Below are 16,768 nucleotides of genomic sequence, written 5' to 3'. Positions count from 1 at the left end.
GATGAGTTATCGATTGAATATCATACGTGCAACCTAGCAGCTCTTAGTGATAAAGTATAAATCACTAAGAGATTATTTGTAAACTACTGAGTTTTGTGAATAAGAGTTTATTGAATTATTCTCTTATACTTGTGTTTGTCTTGGATTGTGTTCACTATATTATTATATATAGTGAGTTTAATCGGCCTAACAAACAAATTAAAAAAGTGTATTATTATGACACTCCTTATAATGGGTAACATTAAATTTAAACATTACCTAGGAGTTATATCAAAAAATAGCACAACTATATTGCTGACAAACAAATGACAGCACATCTATATGAAATGCCAACATATGACATATTTGATGATATAAAACCTATATCACCAATTGATTCAAATTATAGAAAACAACACTTCAGCTAACAGACAGGGAGGGAGGGAGATTTTAGGTAACCCTGCACTACTTTTGCCACGTTATCATAAGTATAAACAAATTCATCATCTTTCAATGCTACAATGTAATCCAGAGGAGCAAGTCGTTCATGGTTGTCCCAAGCGTAGTCTGTTAAAGGTATATAAGACCTTATAAAATAAATAATCTAGGCAAAATATTTAAAACTAACCACCAATTAATAACACCAGGCCTTCCATTATATTAGATTCCCGAGAATACTTTGGTAATACTTTTAATGATTATATCTCAACTATTTGGGACATAAAAAGTCACACAACAGTCTGTTATTATTATAGGCATTTTTAGTAGTCAAGACTTGAATATATATAAATATAGTAGCAGGAACATAAACACAGTAGCAGCAGTTGGAGGTTACTTCGCTTTTAGTCAATCAAGTAAATACAATGAAAATAATTACAATATATATATAGCCAAAATATAATCCTTAAGCGAAATAAAAAGCAAGCTCGACAATTAAATGCTAACTAACCTGGTGATCAGTTCTTGAATCGGTCAAAATGAGGAGACGGGGTCACTAAACAACGTCTGCAACTGATTAGTAAAAGTACTGGGAGTGTGACGGCCAGCAATAGCATTGGCACCCGTGTACTAAGCAAATTTCAACACCGCTCTCTAACCATAGGGCCTGGCAGACTGGACAATAATGTCCTGGGGGTTCTTCATGGCAACAATGACTCTGGCTGCCATCTGAAGCTTCTCCCATGTCTTGCCCAAATTGATAATATAAATACCTACTCATTAAAATACACCTAATCAAGCCAACACAATAAACTATCTAATCACTCTATATCCTATCTGACCCTTAAAGTACACAATTCCGACATAAACTACTCCCAGATTTAACCAATATCAAGACATATATACAACGAAACTAATTATTCATCCTTCACGGGAGTAATAAACAACATTTATTAAAATTATTAATTTACCGAGATTAAAATTTCTATGTGAGCGCGATATACCAAATATGTTTGGTTTGGTTTGATTTATATATCGGGATATAAGAAAGTAAAGAAAAACAAGAAAGAAACAAAATGTGATGTAAAAAGTACCATCGTTGCGGCGCTTGAAGACATAACGTTCCATTTGAAAGTCACAATTTTTGGCACCAAGATGCACCTCAGCCGCCAACATCTTCTGAATGTCGGCCTCTTTGGAAGTGAGTTCTCTAGCTATGCCGCCGCTCGCCATTTTCAGATTTTGATCAACTCACTTTAAGCGGCAAGCTCGACTTGTGCATATGTGTTGTATATAGATAGATAGATGACCCAAAATTGGTTTTGTCTGCAATCTCTATTGGGAGAGAGAGTTCTGAACATGAGATTACAACTACAGGGCAGCGTATAAGTGGGTGAAATGGATTGCAATTCATCAAAGATATTATTAAGACAAACGAGATATGTAGAATAAATAAGCCAGATAGGATGTTCCCACGTTATGAGAGCATTAGAGCAAGGATTGACAAATATACCCAAGTATAGTGTTACAAGAGTCACAGCGACGACGCACTAAATGCCAGCTACGAATTTTTTAACTCGAAACATCAAGAATTGTGATATGCTAATTCCCAAATACCACATAACTTTTAGGCAAATGTTACTGTGATGCATAAGTTTCGGTGATGCCACCCAGTCAGTTAACAGCTCGAAACACAACTTGCTAGGAAAACATTTGCAGAAAAAGAAGCCGCAAAAGGAAAACTTGAAACTGGATAGAGCCGCATAAGCAACTTAACAATTTTTATACTTGCCAAGTAACTGATTTTATTTCACAGCTTCTTTAGTGAGGCTTTTAAGTGTGGCTGAAGGCTTACGGATCCAGTTGCCATTTCAACTTCATAGGTGAGTTCTCCATCAACCAGCTTAAAATTCCGAGTAATATCCTTCACCTGTTTGTAACAAGAGAAACATGAAATATTTTTAGCTTCACCTTCACATGTTTGTAACAAGAGAAACATGAAATATTTTTAGCTTCTCCAGTAATGCCAAAATTTAACCTTTTTATCCAAATTTTGCTATGAATGTACATATGTTCAACTATGGAAACAGAGCCACTTTAACCCAGAGAAATTAGTTCAGGAAACAGAGGATATGCGCTAGATAAAATATGTGCAGTATCACTGAGGAGCAGAGGCTGCAAATCATCTCCTCAGTCCTCATTGTGCAGGCGTCAAGAGTATAATAAATGAAAAGGAAAGACAATCTCAAACTTATCAACCACACAAAAACCGACTTCTAGAATCCGGCAAACGTTCAATTACCAATAGCAACAACTGTCTGATCTCTGCTAAAATTCTCAATTGTTGATAGGGCTTTTAATTAGCACCACAACAAATTAATATCTGCCTAACAAATATCGTGCACTTGTATGCTCCAGTGACCATATAATACCTTAGCAGCATTGCCCACGAGTTCACTCCTAAGCTTCACCGCTTTCTCTTCTGCATCAAATGTTCCTTTCTGGAACCAGTAAATCCAATTAACACAACAACACAGCAAAAACAATACTCGAAAAGAACACGAAAAAGCGGTATACCAAAAAACGTGAATAAAAAGTAGAACTACAAAATATACCTATGTTGGCTTATCCAAGTGCATATAGTCAGCCTCAAAATAAAAAAATCAATAAAGAAAACTGCATATAGTAATTTGACAGTGGCAGTACTCTGATGCATACGTGTAGTACAACATTATCTGACGTATATTCCATATTTTTTGTAATCTAAAAATAATTAATGTACAAAGTATTATTTCTTTCAACTCTGAAAATTAAAGGCAAAGAAAAGAATTTTTAATTTAAAAGTAGAATAAATCATAAATATTTGTTACAAAAACCGAAATGTGAATCCGAACAGAAAGCCGTGACAAATTTTCATGTTAATTCTCGTCAAAATGTTTAAATCAATATCTAAAAGAGATGTTAAGATTTTAACTCAAATTTATGTAAAGATTGATGAAAAAATCCCCCTCTTTATTTTTATGCTGGCTCCGCCACTGTTTACAAGTAACAAGTGATATCCAAACTTAACAACTGAAGGCAAGTAATGACTAACCTGCATGATCTTTTGGACTAAGACTATCCCCAGCCTTAGCTCCTGGATCTGGACTGGAAGATCTGATTAGAAATCGCAACCAGCATTAGTAAAGGCAAAGGAATCAAATAAAACAGATTCACAAGAGCGAATATAGCTTACATTCGATATAGTACCATATAGACACGCCTACTTAATTCATACTCCCCAACAATAGTTCCTGCAACAATTCCTCTAGCTCCGCGATATGGAAAATCATACCATCTAGTTCTAGATTTCAGGAAACTTTCTAGAAAATCGTGCAAGGATGTATCACCTGCCACTGTAACAACAATAGAAAAAATAAACAGAATGCTGTAATAATTATTCCATTCGTTAAAATCGAAACAATTGTTCTTTTTTACACTGGATTAGTATTTGATTTAAGACCAATGTATCACCTCAAAGTCTTACCATATTCACTCTTCTATTTCTAATATATCATTCTATTTTATAATAATAAATAATCATTTGTGTGTGAAATCTAAGGTGTCAAACATACTACTAAGTACGAACTAAGTTGTATAAATTCCAGCAAAACTGTGAGCTGAATACTAAGCTACTTAAGATTATTATTATTCGTTAAATTAACAACGCTACGATAAAATTGTAAGAACTACTCTGCAAACTTGAAAATTGACATCAGTAATCAGCCAAACATTCAAAACAACAAACCACCAAAATATGAAAGCTATGCATTTACAACAACCTTCTTTCCAGAATTCCCGAGGATTCAATTTCAGCAAACGCGACAATTCTCGATTAAGCAAATCGACAACACGTTGCGACTAAATAGGATCCAATCCACATCAGCAGCCAATCCGATCCAGAAGCAACCGCCTCATTATGTGGCAAATATTTTACAAAATTGCCACTCCGCGTCTGATTAGGCACCGAAGCGTCGTCTTTCCGTATGAGCCTGTTTCCGGCGGTCGCAGACGATGCGACGGCGCTGGAATCGGAGTGACGGAGAGAATCGGAGAGTTTTTGTGCTGATGAATTAGGGTTTTTGGGGACGAATTGTTGTTTTCTAGGATTGAATGCGCCTCTTGAGCCTTCGTTTTTGTTGTGTGTGTAGCGATTAGACATTGTGTATGTATGTGTGTATAACCCTGTGATTCTTGTGTGGAGTTTGATGCGTCTGGCAGCAGTGTCTTTTAGAGATGCATATATATGTACTGGGAATTGGTTTTGTCTGCAATGGAGAGAGAGTCCTAACAGGACACGGTTTTTTAGACAGTAGAATAGCACGAGCACGGAAAGACGAAATGGAGAGACGAAACCAAAAAATGTGAATAAAAAGTAGGACTACAAAATATACCTATGTTGGCTTATTATAGGATAGTATAGATAGTATAGATACCGCAGTAGTGGCTGACAGCTCACGTGAATGCATCGTTACTGCTTTTCATGTTTTCTACTTTTTAAAATTTTTCTCTTCCTCATCTTTCAACACTTTCATGTTTACTTTTTTAATTTTTATTTTTTTAACCACCACATTTAATTTTATTTATTTTCATAAAAAATCATGTTGAATAAAAAATTTATTTTAATATAATAATATATACCCAATCCTTGCATTTTATTATAACTAGAAAAGTAACAAGTATGTGTATAAAAAATATAAATTGATTTAATCCCACAAATAATAACGAGGCCCCCCTGCATGCACACTAATTTTCTAACTAAAAATAGAATAAAAATATAGATGCTTAAAATTATATCATTTATATTTTAAATATTATTAATATAATAAAAAATAAATTTATTATTAAATATCAAATTGACTGATTTTAGTTAAAAGACTAATTTTAATTAGAAAATTAGTGTTCATGCAGGGGGCATCGATATTATTTGTGGGATGAAATCATAATTTATATTTTTTATGTAATATCCGGGAATTTCGCGACTTGTATTTCGAATATTATATGCAAATGTGCCATTTTATGTGAAATTAGAAAATAAATAAATATTATATTATATTCCAGTTGGATGAGGTGCTATATGATTTATGAATATGAGCCAACGGTCAAAGAACCGAAAAATGATTATTTACGAGGATTTAAACGAGAAATGAGTGAGTAATAAACTTTATGGGAAATATATGGGTACATGATTTTGTGACCCGTATGTGTTGATAAGGTTAAGTGGATAAAGTGAATTTATGACCGATAAAGGATATCGGATTTTACGCAAATGACGGAAATTGAAAAGTGTGAATAATTATAATTTGATACATTAATTAAATGAAAGTATGAGATTTGATTGTGGGATGTATGATTACGTGCTATATGACTTGTACGTGTTGGAATATGTGATTGATGTGGCTTTAGATAATTTTAAATATTTTATCATGTGAAACTATGAGTATATGAGCTTACATATTTTTGTAAAATATTTGAGATGTGATAAAATCATGTAAATTGCTTTATTATCTCTAGAATATCCCTAGAGACTTTTTAAAAATGATCGTTGAATCTATTTCAGTGATTTACTATTTTAAAATGATTTATTTAGTCATTATTTCAATTATTGTGCATTATCTTGTAAAATTCATATAAAATAATCTATGCGCTCAAAAATTATTTTTAAAATATGGGGAGAGAGGTAATTTCATATTCTATATTTTAAAAATATAGTTCGAGTTCTTCAGAGCAATTTCATAGCAATTTTATAATTTACAAGCTCACTTTCAGGATTTTCAGCATATATTAATGTAAAGTTAAAATCAGTTTTTAATGCAGAATGACCATTATACCCCCTGCGTTTTTCTCCCTTAAATCAGACCCCCACCCCCCATTCTCTTCTTCTGGGTCGCGAGCAAAACTCTCCAAACCCTATCTCTTTTGTTTCTCTTCTCACTAGATATAAACTCTTGCTCTCTCTTGGAGGTGAGACTTGAATTGAGTTTCTTTTCGTCTCCATCTTCTTGATACTTGCTCGTATGTATGTATAGTTGTATGTATGGTCTTATTTTTTTGAAGAACCCACTTTGTGGCGGGTTTGATTTCTGAAAATATGCTTCGTTTTTGATGAAATTAGCATGGGGCTTTGGCTTAAACGATGGTTAATTGGTGAAACCCGTGATTGGAGACCCGATTCGGGCACCTCCGGGTTTTGCCGCCGCCGGTGATGAGCTCCGGTGAGCCGGCGGGGACGATGATGCTACTTTGAGTCCAAAAAAATATTCATATTATCTTGTTTAAATGTGAAATCTGAGTTGCATGTTGGATTTTTGAAAAGGGTTTAATTAGTTTGGCTATGTGTTGTTGATGTTTGACTAAATGTTTTGTGTTCATATGATGAGTATATTATGTTATTATGTGTTTATATTTTTCCGGAATAAAGTGGAGTGGCTGCTACTGTAAATCAGTTCGTTCAGGGCTTATATGAACTCTGATTTTAAAATAAATGACATATTTGAATTCCTTGTGAAAAATTAGCTGGAATAGGCTCTTGAATCATGTTAATCGGATTAAAAATGAATGAGTTATAGGCGGTCAAAGTTTGGCTATGGCAGTTGACTTCGAGGAGAGAGAAATTCTGGTTGATGTGGTGAAGAAGATGATGACGTGGCGAGCTGTCATTGGCTAGAATATTGAAATCAGTATTTAATTTATTTGAAGGGCTATATGAATGACTCTGGAAAAGTGTTTAATATGAAAATTTAAGTAAATGAACTTCCGGATTTATTGGAATAATTAGATTTTTGGTTTGAGTTATAAAATTTTAACTTTGGTATTAGTTAAATGGTGAAAGATGAGACAATAAAGTTGTTGGTTGGTTTTAAATGAGGTATATATATATATATATATATATATATATATATATATATGTATGTATGTATATTCTTTGTAATAGAAGTTTTACTTGATTATGCTGTTGTTTTGGGTTGTTGGTGTCGGCTTGAGTCCGACTGGAAGTTGATAAAACAAAGGAGGTGCTGCCAGAATTTTTATATATAATAATAATAATAATTTTTAGAGGCGCACCTATGTATTTTATTAACTTACCTGCTTATAATATTTTATGTGACAAATGTGATTATGTGTTACGTGTTACAGTTATAGGTGATTATGTCATGTGTATTTGTATGAAGTTTATATACGAGTAAATGATACGTGAATCGATGGGGTAGGTTAGTTTAGACGTTCTAAGTGAATGTTGAGTATTGAAAGGGATACTAAAGTTAGCATTATTACGCGTGTAGATTCGAAAGACGAGGTCGCGAAGCTTAAGAAAGGAAAGGCTCCATTAGGTGACAGTTAGAGGATTACTTTATCAAGTGGAAAACGAGTTGAGGCAAGTAACTTTCCTCTCTCTCTTAAGCAACTTATTGATAAATGATGATAAGTACTGTCACCTCTGAACTACCCTTTGAATTATGAAAGCCTGATTTCCTTTCTCATTGAATATATTGTCTCACTTTTGAACGCGAGCTCTTTCATGAAGATCATGTTTCTGTATCCAGTATATTCTTATCCTGAATATCTATCTTTTGATTGAATAATATTTCCTTTCTATATGCTTGACCTCCACAAGAATATGGATCTTGTTTCTATATTTGAAATTAAGAATGATTTTAAACTTGCAAGTGATTGCAAGTGTCTAAATGATTTGGAAGGTTGGTAAGTTTTTTTTTAAAATGAAAGATATTTTTAAAGAAGAAAGTTTTCCAATTTAATGGTTTTCCACGGAATTCTATTGATTGGAGGCGTAAGTGGCCGAGTAACGCCGGCCCAGCTATTTGATTATGAAGACCAGTGAGGGCTGGCACATTATGAAGACCAGTGAGGGCTGGCATTTGAAAGGCCAAATAAGTTGCCTTTCGGGTACCCTATTCACGTCCAGAGGGACTGTAAAGTCCGGTATGGGGATTGTACGTGGCTGATCACCCGTGCAATCCAGAGCGTTATACACTCCAATCGAGTAAAATGTTTTATGAAAAGAATTGTCCAGGTGTTGGACTGTTTTGAAAACGAGATAGTTTTGCGATGGAAAATAAAGTTTTGATGAAAGGTTTGATTTGAAGGAAATGTTATGAAAAAGGAAATTTTACAAAAGTTTTGAGAAGTGAAATGTTTTTATGAATTAATCATTTACAAAATGATTTCTATGGAATGATCCTGAACTTTGAATCTCTATCATGACCTTTGTAACCTTAGTCAATAACTGAAAACCCTCCATCTTATTTTGTTGAATAGTTTAACTTATTTGTTCTTTATAGTTACTTGCTGAGCTTTTGTAGCTCATTCTGTTGTTTATCTAACCCTGACAGCTAAGCAAGAGGAAGATGGCCAGATATAGGTGCTCAGTTTGTTAGACTGTCTACATCCCCCTCTCTGTTTCGTGAGATTACTTTACCAGCTCAGGTAGAGGACGCTTTGGATAGTCAGTGGAGAGTAAGTATGTTAGTATGGACCGTTGAAAACAGTACCTTTGAGATGTTTTATATAATTCCAAGTCGGAATTATGGTTGATGCTATTTATTAAGGGTCTGTAATAAGTTTATAACTTATTATTTTGGTTAGTAGTTGTAACTTGTTTCATACCATCACCTGTTAAAGATCCTTGTGGTGTAAAGGGGTTGAGTATTTATATTGTTAAATCCAGGTTGTGCATGTTAAAGTTGATTTGTGACTCCTCAATCTAGACCCCGGATTGGGAGGGCGTCACAGTTGGTATCAGAGCTACAGGTTTTGGTCCCTGAAACAAGTTATAATAGGCAGGCCTTAGGAGAACCACATAAATTAATTGTGCGTTCCCAACCCATATAGGGTTCAGTTGAGATTATTGGATATAGTCTTAACGAGTTAAGTTTATAAGAGTAGAATAGCGTGTCTGAGTTAGAGTCGAAGACGTTTAGATAGCGTCATTGACTTGTGATGCCAAGGCTAGGCTTATAAGGTGTATAAGTTGGCCAGGTGGATGGAATATGTGACTTGTAGTTGTTGTATCTCTATACCAGTAGGATTGGAGTTACTTGAGTTGGTGCCGAGTCATCAAGATGACCCATATTATCCTAGATTTGTTTTGCTGGTTGTAGTAGTTGGTGTGCAGCTGGTGACACTTATGGAATATTTCTCAGTTTTTCCCCTTATTTGATCATGTAGCCACATTATTGTGTTGTCTTTCATTTCAAACTTGTTTTTGTAACCCTGATTATCGTTATAACTACCTATGCATTTCTTTTCATAACATTGTTGCACCATACTGTTCCTTTCACATCAGTTTCAGATAATACCTATGCTTAATACCTATGTTTCAGAATAATACCCTGAACTCTTACCTTATGATTTCTATGATATGGCAAGCAACTTATGTGGTAATAGAGCTGCATGTGCTAAAAGTTTAAAATGTTGGAATTATATATATAAGGTGGATAAGAAGAGATTGTTTTATGATATATTGCCATGTTAGCATGTTGCCTAATAGTAGGTTGCTTGTCTATTCATCAGAAAAATGTCAACCACACCAACAAACCCAGATGAGGGTAATCAGAATCAAGGTCGGGATCAAGAAGACCCTACCATGACTCAAATTCTCCGTCTTCTTCAGCTGCAAACCGCTGCTTTGAACCAGCAGCCCCAAGCTCCTCGAGTCGGAAGCTTTAAAGCTTTCCAATCCCTCCACCCACCTGAATTTAGGGGAACTACAGATCCAATTAAAGCGAAGTCCTGGATAAAGGAAATGGAAAAAGCTTTTGCTTTAACGGAGGTTGGTGAAAATAAGAAAACAGAATATGCAAGTTTCTACCTGAAAGACGAGGCAAATTTTTGGTGGGAGTCCACCAAGACCTTAGAAGGAAATGGTATTATTACGTGGGAAAGGTTTACGGAGTTATTTTTGGAAAAGTATCTACCTCAATACTTACAAGATCAGTTGGAAGTTAAGTTTTTAGAATTGAAACAGGAAGGTATGACTGTGGCAGAATATGAGGCAAAGTTCTCAGAATTGGCAAGGTTTGTGCCAGAATATGTGAATACGGAACACAAAAAGGCAAAACGGTTTCAACAAGGACTTAAGTCATGGATACGTAGTCGAGTGGCAGTTTTTGAGCTTCAAACATATGCTGCAGTGGTTCAGAAGGCTATGATTGTGGAAGGTGAAAGTGAGATGTCAAAAAGAGAGAACGATAGTAAGAAAAGAAAATTTGAAAAGTCTGAAGAAAGTCAAGGGCAATCAAGTGGAAAGTCTAAAGGTAAATTCAGGAAAGGTTCTGACAACCCAACCAATAAAGGATTTCAAGGATCCAAGCCCGGAAATGTTGGACAGAGTAACCGTTTCTCCGGTCAGAATCAGCAACAGAAAGGTAATAGACCACCGGCCCCAGAATGTAAGACTTGTGGGAGGAAGCATTCTGGAATCTGTAACAAGCCTAACATCACATGCTTCAAATGTAACAAGAAGGGTCATTATTCTTCAGAATGTACTAGTTCTTCAGGCAAGAAGGGCGTGACATGTTTTAAGTGTGGCAAGTTGGGCCATATGGCAAGAGATTGCAAGGAGCCTGTTCAACAAGCAAATGTTCTGAGGATAGCTGGATCACCAACACCGACACCTCCAGTACAACCAAGAGCCAGAACTTTTAATATGACGATGAAAGATGCTGTTCAGGACTCAGATGTGGTTGCAGGTATGCTTATTGTGAATTCTTTAGATGCAAAAGTATTAATTGATTCTGGAGCTACTAAGTCTTTTATATCAAAGAACTTTGTGGATAAATTGAATTGTGCTACTCAACCGTTAGAACCCAACTTAGTTATAGAAGTGGCTAATCAGGATAAAGTATCGGTTGATAGTATTTGTCCTAGTTGTGACATAGAGATAGAAGGTTGTCATTTCTTCGCGAACTTGATACCATTCAAGTTAGGAGAATTTGATATTATTCTAGGAATGGATTGGCTAGCAGACCATGATGCTCAAATTGAGTGCAAGAATAAGAAAGTGAGATTAAAGTCCAAGGATAATAAGGAAGTCGTCTTTCGAGGGCGAAAGCTAGAGAAAAAGTTTTTGACGATGATTCAAGCAAAAAGATTATTAAGGCAAGGATGTGAGGCCTATCTAGCTCATGTAGTCGATGTTAGTAGGGAACCACCCAAGATAAAGGAAATTCCAATTGTTAATGAATTTTCCGATGTTTTCCCGGACGAGTTACCTGGATTGCCACCAGACCGAGAGATAGAATTCACGATTGATTTGGCACCCGGAACTGAACCTGTATCGAAAGCTCCTTATCGAATGGCACCTGTAGAAATGAAAGAGTTAGCTATGCAATTACAGGAATTATTAGATAAAGGATTTATTCGACCAAGCGTATCACCATGGGGAGCGCCGGTTTTGTTTGTCAAGAAAAAGGATGGAAGCATGAGGTTGTGTATCGACTATCGTGAACTTAATAAGTTAACCATTAAGAATAAATATCCATTACCACGTATCGATGATCTGTTTGATCAATTAAAGGGAGCGACATGTTTCTCTAAGATTGATTTGAGATCCGGTTATCACCAGTTGAAGATCAAAGCGGAAGATATACCTAAAACGGCATTTCGTACGAGGTATGGACATTACGAGTTCTTAGTGATGTCTTTTGGGCTGACAAATGCACCTGCCGCATTCATGGACTTGATGAACAGAGTTTTTAAGAAATATTTGGACAAGTTCGTAATCGTGTTTATTGATGATATTTTGATTTATTCTAAAACGGAAGCAGAACATGCCGAACATTTGAGGATGGTCCTTGGAATATTAAGGAAAGAGAAGTTGTATGCCAAATTCTCTAAATGTGAGTTTTGGCTAAAGAAAGTTCAGTTTCTTGGTCACGTAGTGAGCAGTGAAGGCATCAAAGTGGACCCTGAAAAGATCGAAGCAATAATGAATTGGGAAAGGCCAAAGACACCCACAGAAGTTAGGAGTTTTCTAGGATTAGCTGGATATTATCGGAGATTTGTACAGGACTTTTCAAAGATTGCGGTTCCATTGACAAAGTTGACCAGAAAGAACGAGAAGTTTGTATGGACAGACAAGTGTGAAGAGAGTTTTCAAGAACTAAAGAAGAGGTTGGTATCAGCACCAGTGTTGGTTTTACCAGATGAAAAAGGGGATTTTGTGATCTATAGTGATGCTTCTCGTAGAGGGCTAGGATGCGTTTAATGCAACATGGAAAAGTGATTGCTTATGCTTCTCGGCAATTGAAGCCTCACGAGCAGAAATATCCAACTCATGACTTGGAGTTAGCAGCAATTGTTTTTGCACTTAAGATTTGGAGACATTATTTATACGGAGAAAAGTGTGAAATCTATACGGACCACAAGAGCTTAAAGTACATCTTTACTCAAAAGGAATTGAATATGAGACAAAGACGATGGTTGGAGCTGATAAAAGATTATGATTGTACAATAAACTACCATCCTGGAAAAGCAAATGTGGTGGCAGATGCTTTGAGCCGAAAGGAGAGACTGAATATGTTAATGTCATCGAAAGAGTTAGTAAAAGAATTTGAAAAGTTGGAACTTGAGGTTCGAATGCCGAAGTCACAAGACAATGTGATGTATACAATGACCTTTCAACCCGAGTTGCTAGAGAAGATTCGACGATGTCAAGAGCAAGTGATGCTTCAAGAGAAGGATAAGTTGTCTGGTGAAGAGATAAATAGTCAAAAGGATGATGAAGGCATATTGAGATTTTCTTCTCGTATTTGGATTCCTGATGTCACAGAATTGAAGCATGAAATTTTACATGAAGCTCACAATTCAAGATATTCAATCCATCCCGGAAGTACCAAAATGTATAGGGATTTAAAAGAAAACTTTTGGTGGCCAAACATGAAGAAAGAGATTGCAGAATGGGTAAGCAAATGTTACACGTGTCAGAGAGTAAAAGCAGAACATCAAAGACCCATTGGATTGCTTCAACCACTGGATATCCCTGAATGGAAGTGGGAACACCTCGCTATGGATTTTGTAGTAGGACTACCAAGAACCCGAGCTAACCATGACGCTATCTGGGTGATTATCGATCGTTTGACCAAATCAGCACATTTTCTACCTATCAATGAAAGATTTTCATTAGATAAGTTGATTAAGTTATATTTGGATGAGATTGTTATGCGACACGGAGTACCGGTGTCTATTGTGTCGGACAGAGATCCCCGATTCAATTCGAGATTTTGGCGACAATTTCAGGAGCATTTGGGAACCAAGCTGAATATGAGTACCGCTTATCATCCACAGACGGACGGGCAAAGCGAAAGAACTATTCAAACAATTGAAGATATGTTAAGAGTTTGTGCATTGGATTTTAAAGGAAACTGGGACGATCATTTGCCTTTGGTGGAATTCTCTTACAACAACAGTTACCACGCGAGTATCGGTATGCCGCCATATGAGGCTTTGTATGGAAGAAAGTGTAGATCTCCTTTATATTGGGATGAAGTTGGTGAGCGTAAGCTTTCAAGTCCAGAGTTGATTCAACAGACCAAAGAAAAAGTGGAATTGATTCGGAAAAGATTGGTTGCTGCACAAGATAGACAGAAAAAGTATGCTGATCAGAATCGAAGAGATATGGAATTCGAGCCTGGAGAGAAAGTATTGCTAAAAGTATCACCATGGAAAGGACTATCCAGATTTGGAAAGAAAGGGAAGCTAAGTCCAAGATATATCGGACCTTTTGAGATATTAAAGAAAGTTGGAAGGGTTGCTTACGAGTTGGCTCTACCGCCGCAGATGCAACATATTCATAATGTCTTTCACATATCTATGCTTAGAAAGTACAATGCAGATGCAAGTCATGTGATAGAATATGAGCCCCTAGAGATTCAACCAGACTTATCTTATGTAGAGCAGCCGGTAGAAATTCTAGATCGAAAAGAGAAGGCGCTTAGAAATAAGATAGTGCCGTTAGTAAAGGTTTTGTGGAGGAATCCTAGAGTTGAGGAAGCAACTTGGGAGCTTGAAAGCGAAATGCTTAACAAGTATCCTCATTTATTTACTTAGGTATGATTCTGGGGACAGAATCCCTTTAAGGGGGGAAGGATGTAATATCCGGGAATTTCGCGACTTGTATTTCGAATATTATATGCAAATGTGCCATTTTATGTGAAATTAGAAAATAAATAAATATTATATTATATTCCAGTTGGATGAGGTGCTATATGATTTATGAATATGAGCCAACGGTCAAAGAACCGAAAAATGATTATTTACGAGGATTTAAACGAGAAATGAGTGAGTAATAAACTTTATGGGAAATATATGGGTACATGATTTTGTGACCCGTATGTGTTGATAAGGTTAAGTGGATAAAGTGAATTTATGACCGATAAAGGATATCGGATTTTACGCAAATGACGGAAATTGAAAAGTGTGAATAATTATAATTTGATACATTAATTAAATGAAAGTATGAGATTTGATTGTGGGATGTATGATTACGTGCTATATGACTTGTACGTGTTGGAATATGTGATTGATGTGGCTTTAGATAATTTTAAATATTTTATCATGTGAAACTATGAGTATATGAGCTTACATATTTTTGTAAAATATTTGAGATGTGATAAAATCATGTAAATTGCTTTATTATCTCTAGAATATCCCTAGAGACTTTTTAAAAATGATCGTTGAATCTATTTCAGTGATTTACTATTTTAAAATGATTTATTTAGTCATTATTTCAATTATTGTGCATTATCTTGTAAAATTCATATAAAATAATCTATGCGCTCAAAAATTATTTTTAAAATATGGGGAGAGAGGTAATTTCATATTCTATATTTTAAAAATATAGTTCGAGTTCTTCAGAGCAATTTCATAGCAATTTTATAATTTACAAGCTCACTTTCAGGATTTTCAGCATATATTAATGTAAAGTTAAAATCAGTTTTTAATGCAGAATGACCATTATACCCCCTGCGTTTTTCTCCCTTAAATCAGACCCCCACCCCCCATTCTCTTCTTCTGGGTCGCGAGCAAAACTCTCCAAACCCTATCTCTTTTGTTTCTCTTCTCACTAGATATAAACTCTTGCTCTCTCTTGGAGGTGAGACTTGAATTGAGTTTCTTTTCGTCTCCATCTTCTTGATACTTGCTCGTATGTATGTATAGTTGTATGTATGGTCTTATTTTTTTGAAGAACCCACTTTGTGGCGGGTTTGATTTCTGAAAATATGCTTCGTTTTTGATGAAATTAGCATGGGGCTTTGGCTTAAACGATGGTTAATTGGTGAAACCCGTGATTGGAGACCCGATTCGGGCACCTCCGGGTTTTGCCGCCGCCGGTGATGAGCTCCGGTGAGCCGGCGGGGACGATGATGCTACTTTGAGTCCAAAAAAATATTCATATTATCTTGTTTAAATGTGAAATCTGAGTTGCATGTTGGATTTTTGAAAAGGGTTTAATTAGTTTGGCTATGTGTTGTTGATGTTTGACTAAATGTTTTGTGTTCATATGATGAGTATATTATGTTATTATGTGTTTATATTTTTCCGGAATAAAGTGGAGTGGCTGCTACTGTAAATCAGTTCGTTCAGGGCTTATATGAACTCTGATTTTAAAATAAATGACATATTTGAATTCCTTGTGAAAAATTAGCTGGAATAGGCTCTTGAATCATGTTAATCGGATTAAAAATGAATGAGTTATAGGCGGTCAAAGTTTGGCTATGGCAGTTGACTTCGAGGAGAGAGAAATTCTGGTTGATGTGGTGAAGAAGATGATGACGTGGCGAGCTGTCATTGGCTAGAATATTGAAATCAGTATTTAATTTATTTGAAGGGCTATATGAATGACTCTGGAAAAGTGTTTAATATGAAAATTTAAGTAAATGAACTTCCGGATTTATTGGAATAATTAGATTTTTGGTTTGAGTTATAAAATTTTAACTTTGGTATTAGTTAAATGGTGAAAGATGAGACAATAAAGTTGTTGGTTGGTTTTAAATGAGGTATATATATATATATATATATATATATATATATATATATATGTATGTATGTATATTCTTTGTAATAGAAGTTTTACTTGATTATGCTGTTGTTTTGGGTTGTTGGTGTCGGCTTGAGTCCGACTGGAAGTTGATAAAACAAAGGAGGTGCTGCCAGAATTTTTATATATAATAATAATAATAATTTTTAGAGGCGCACCTATGTATTTTATTAACTTACCTGCTTATAATATTTTATGTGACAAATGTGATTATGTGTTACGTGTTACAGTTATAGGTGATTATGTCATGTGTAT

General features: G+C 35.4%; 1 protein-coding gene and 2 long non-coding RNA genes across 3 annotated transcripts; 2 read left to right on the top strand and 1 right to left on the bottom strand.

Annotated features, from left to right (window-relative positions):
* Nucleotides 1-314: 314 nt before the first annotated feature.
* Nucleotides 315-4,781, bottom strand: LOC108221745 (uncharacterized). Its single transcript, XR_010292314.1, has 7 exons — nt 4,239-4,781; nt 3,653-3,812; nt 3,512-3,573; nt 3,033-3,093; nt 2,850-2,918; nt 1,512-2,347; nt 315-1,190 (listed from the first exon to the last, which is right to left on the bottom strand). It is a non-coding gene; the product is annotated as an uncharacterized LOC108221745 (long non-coding RNA).
* Nucleotides 4,782-6,004: 1,223 nt separating this feature from the next.
* LOC108223399 (uncharacterized) lies at nt 6,005-9,141 on the top strand. The gene is made up of 3 exons (XR_001807232.2): nt 6,005-6,420; nt 7,740-7,831; nt 8,808-9,141. It is a non-coding gene; the product is annotated as an uncharacterized LOC108223399 (long non-coding RNA).
* An 850-nt stretch (nt 9,142-9,991) lies between these two features.
* LOC135152885 (uncharacterized) lies at nt 9,992-11,354 on the top strand. Its single transcript, XM_064094042.1, has 2 exons — nt 9,992-11,165; nt 11,344-11,354. Exons 1-2 carry the CDS (start codon nt 9,992-9,994, stop codon nt 11,352-11,354), a joined length of 1,185 nt encoding a protein of 394 aa, XP_063950112.1.
* The last annotated feature ends 5,414 nt before the right edge of the window (nt 11,355-16,768 follow it).

This window comes from Daucus carota, chromosome 5 (assembly GCF_001625215.2).
Source record: "Daucus carota subsp. sativus chromosome 5, DH1 v3.0, whole genome shotgun sequence".
Classification (NCBI taxonomy): Eukaryota; Viridiplantae; Streptophyta; class Magnoliopsida; order Apiales; family Apiaceae; genus Daucus; species Daucus carota.
This window is presented reverse-complemented; position numbering and strand designations above follow the sequence as displayed.

Coding starts and splice junctions, on each gene's coding strand:
- LOC135152885 (XM_064094042.1), top strand. CDS start 9,992: ATGTCAACCACACCAACAAACCCAGATGAGGGTAATCAGAATCAAGGT.